Source organism: Bemisia tabaci, chromosome 10, assembly GCF_918797505.1.
Source record: "Bemisia tabaci chromosome 10, PGI_BMITA_v3".
NCBI lineage: Eukaryota > Metazoa > Arthropoda > Insecta > Hemiptera > Aleyrodidae > Bemisia > Bemisia tabaci.
Genome location: NC_092802.1, coordinates 32,604,964 through 32,608,936, shown reverse-complemented (window position 1 = coordinate 32,608,936; position 3,973 = coordinate 32,604,964). Strand labels below are relative to the sequence as shown.

Genomic DNA, 3,973 nt, shown 5'->3' with positions numbered 1-3,973 from the left:
TTACCTAAAGACGTTTCACCTAAAACTTTTCACCTACGGGCCTACAGACCTACGGACCACTACACCTACTGTCATTTTCACCTAACGTGCAATTTCACGTAATGTGTGATTTCACCAAGTACCGTAGGTGAATAAGGTGTACGTACCTAAAGATGAATGTACAGGCCGCATCCTTTTAAGAACTTTAGGAGCTTTTTTCTTCTTTGTACTGCTGGTACTTTTGACATAGATTCTGCAGCCGCTTCTTTGTACTGCTGGTACTTTTGACATAGATTTTGCAGCCGCTTGTTTAGCTGTTTGTATTTTTTACGTTGTGGCGGTCGGACGGCCTTTCCCAGCTGCCGGTCCAGGAGCATCGTCTCTACGCCACCTCGTTCTTTCCGAAGCTCCCGCAGAAAGTGGTAAAAAGATGGATGGCTCTTCCCAACCACTGCGTTTAGACGACGGTTCCGACCTTCACAGACATTGTTCGTACGAGGACCAGAGAGCAGTGTCGCTTGATGCTGGTTCCATAATGGACCACTAGACAAGGTACGAATTTCAGCACTCTGATACATGCTTCTTAACCAAAATTTCACGTAGAACACGATGCGCACAACGAAAATTACCGAAATCAACTCCTTACGAAGGTATTCAATAATTCTTGATGCGTGAACTCAAACCACCCGCTCATGAAAATTCAATGCTCTACGCGATACACATCGCGCTAAACGTTTATCGTGACAGTCTCTGCGTTATAAAAATCTTGCAACCTCAATCTTGACACTTTGGCTCAGCTATAGCAAATTGCTTATAGTTGGAACAACACATGGTGGTAAATGAACATTGCTCGATTGAGAAGCTTGCTGAAACCGTTGTAGTGCGCGATTTGACTCACGTAGAGCTTTGAGTTTCTTGTAAGCGGGCAGTTCAAATTCCTCGTAATCAGTGCGAAATAAAAACGTTAATATCTTCGTTAGAAGTTGATTTCGGTAATTTTCGTAGTGTGAATCGTGTTCTACGTGAAATTTTGGTTAAGAAACATGGATCAGATTGCTTAAATTCGTACCTTGTCTAGTGGTCCATTCCTCGGACGTAAACCCGGTCAAAGTACTCGACTGTTCCTAAAAGTTCATCTGGCAGATCTTCCTCAAGTAAGTCGAGGGCTTCTGCCACGTCGTCAGTTGGAACGAACGCCAACCCGAGGACACTGCGGACACCGATTTTTATTGACCTATCATTTTCATCTCGGTATTGAGCCTGCAATCCTGCATCCTGTACGTGTCTGTACACTGATTGTGCGAGGTGGAAGTAGCAAAGTCTGCTATTTGCATAATCAAAAACTGCTTGCTGCGCGTTGATGATGGCTAGCTCAAAATCACACATAATAGTTAAATCCCCTGAAGTGGCTATGTTATTATCGATGTAATATTGTTTCACCTGCATAAAAACCGTTGTATAAGATTCTTCACTTTTATTCGTCAACAGAGCGTAGACAAAAGGGTAAGCGTTATCCAAGTACATACCATGAATGACGAAAACTTGAGTAAAAATTTTCGGGGAAACTTTGAAAGTTCCGTCAGCGAACCAAATGGGGGAAGATGCTAGCTTCTGCAGATTATCATCCGTCGCAAAAATTATAACAGAATATACTTAATTATAATACTGAATAGGTTTTCAGGTCCTCTGCTGTCAGCGGTGTCTCTTTTGCAAGAAATGCTGAACGAAAAACTTCTGGATACTTTTGAATCAGCTCTAGAACCCGTAATGTTTCTAGTCCAGATAGAAGTTGAGCGAACGGTTCTTTTAACCTCTTGTTAATGAAATGGTCCATGAAATCTGAAAACAAGATTTGAACATCACAGTTTTTAAGAATCACTCAAAAATCTTCAGTAACATATGTTGAGGGGGTTGGGGTGATTTTGAATAAATTACAAATTATAACAATGGAACCCTCTTTTCATGGACCATAAAAAATTGGTGAAATATCAAATTCAAATCATTTAAGGATTTAGAAGGTGCTTTGTTATGGAGTAAAACATTAAGAAGAAAATTTTCTTCAGCTATTTTCATCAGCTGTTTGGCAAAATGGCAGCATGTCATTTTGCCATGTTGCCATGGGAGTACCTTCGTTTCTTCGTCAAAATTTATCTAGGCCAAATTTTTCTGTAGGTCAATAACCTTGTAGGTGAAAATTCCGTGTCGACGAAAAATGCTATAAATGAAACTGTCTTTAGGCCAAAAATACGTAGGTGAAAAGTCTTAGGTGAAATGTCCGAGGATAAAAATCCCGTAGGTGATTATTCTTTAGGTGAATAGTCCCGGAATCCACTGATATATTATTTCTCATTTTTCACTTTAAAAAAAACTTGGACAGGGAGACACTTAAAGGATTAATTACTACTTACTTGGATTTAATTCTGAAAGGCGCTTGCGTAAGGAGGTCAACCATTAGTTTCTTGAAAATGGTGTCTGGAATGGCCTCTTCTCCGTACATTTTCCTTAAACCTAGCTTGAGGATCTCACAAATTTTGGTGCTCTCAAATTTTTTTTTGGGAGCCTTCTGAGCGGATGACCTCTTCCCTCCGAAGGAAAATTCTGAAGCAACAATCGGATCCACAACCTTGTCGAACATGGATTTCGCCTTGGTTGTTAGTTTATCATCTTTTCCGACCAACTGCAATTCATTCACCTGGAAAAAAAAAGACGAATAAACAGTTGACAAAGAATTATTTCATGAAGACTAAAAAATTCAACAGCGTAAAAAGAAATATGAAAATTGCCTTCACAATCAGCAATATTGTTGAACGAAATTATCCCAAAATGTTTTGTAATTTCCATCTTCTTTGAAAAATTTGAACCTGACAGCTACTAAATTTGCATTTTGAAATTCCTTATTTTTACCGTCGGGAAGCGCCATGTTCATATGAGCTGCTTCATGTCCCTCACCTGATGCAATTTTCCACCATTTTATCTTTTATTTTATTTTATTTTCTCAATTTAGTACATAATTATTCGAAACAATTGAATCAGTGAGTTCGAAAACACACCAACGCGGAAGAAAAAATTGTTCAGGAAACACCTACAACTGCGCAGCGGGCGAAGAAGTTAGTTTAATAAAAATCTTCACCTCTCATGCAATATTCCACCATTTTATCTTTTATTCTATTTTATTCTCTCAATTTAGTACATTATCATTCGAAACAATTGAATCAGTGAGTTCGAAAACACACCAACTCGGGAAAAAAAAATGTTCAGGAAACACCTAACACTGCGCAGCGGGCGAAGAAGTTAGTTTAAGAAAAATCTTTTTTGGTGCCAAAGGACAAGTATTTAGCGACTTTGTAAAGCACCAAGTTAAAATCGATATGTCATGTTTGATGACAGAGAATCAAGCGTTTAAAAATTTCCGAGTTGGTGTGTTTTCGTTCTCGCCGACTTTCGGATACTGATTTTTCATAGTCCGCCCTGAAAAATGTATACTTTTCGACCTGAATAACGCTTGAATATTTATATAATTTGTTGGTACAAGGTATACTGAACTGAAAAAAGAAAACCGCGAAATCAAATGATCACCCGTTTCCCTTGAAATGGCCAAAAATCGGTATTTCCAATGAAATTCTTCGATTTTTACCTTTTCCCGTTGCTATTTCGAGCACTTCCGATTGCAATTTCGAAATTTCCTTTTGCGTGCAGATGCTTCTATCTATAAGTGCTGCTAAACCGTAAAAAAGTAAAAATCGAGAAAAACCCGAGTTGGTGTGTTTTCGAACTCACCGATTCACTTGTGGTCGGCAACGCTGGGAGTTGCGATTTAGCGCGATAAAAAATGCTTGGAGCGACCTCGACATTAATTAAAGACCGTAAACGATAATAAATGTCTTTTCTCCGTCGGGCCTTACACCTCCTCTCCTCCGGCCGTTCATGGCGGGCAGCGCCACGTTTCCTTCCTTCCCATTTGGACGTATTTCTATCAAACGGAACTAGGTGCATT

The 3,973-nt window shown here is 39.4% G+C and overlaps 1 protein-coding gene across 1 annotated transcript; it reads right to left on the bottom strand.

Moving 5' to 3' along the window:
* Nucleotides 1–738: 738 nt before the first annotated feature.
* Nucleotides 739–2,652, bottom strand: LOC109030019 (uncharacterized). The gene has a single exon (XM_072305361.1). It carries the CDS (start codon nt 1,501–1,503, stop codon nt 1,054–1,056), a length of 450 nt encoding a protein of 149 aa, XP_072161462.1. The 5' UTR covers nt 1,504–2,652; the 3' UTR covers nt 739–1,053.
* Nucleotides 2,653–3,973: the final 1,321 nt, after the last annotated feature.

Excerpts from the sequence above, each read along its gene's own strand:
- LOC109030019 (XM_072305361.1), bottom strand. The coding sequence starts at position 1,503 with ATGTACTTGGATAACGCTTACCCTTTTGTCTACGCTCTGTTGACGAAT.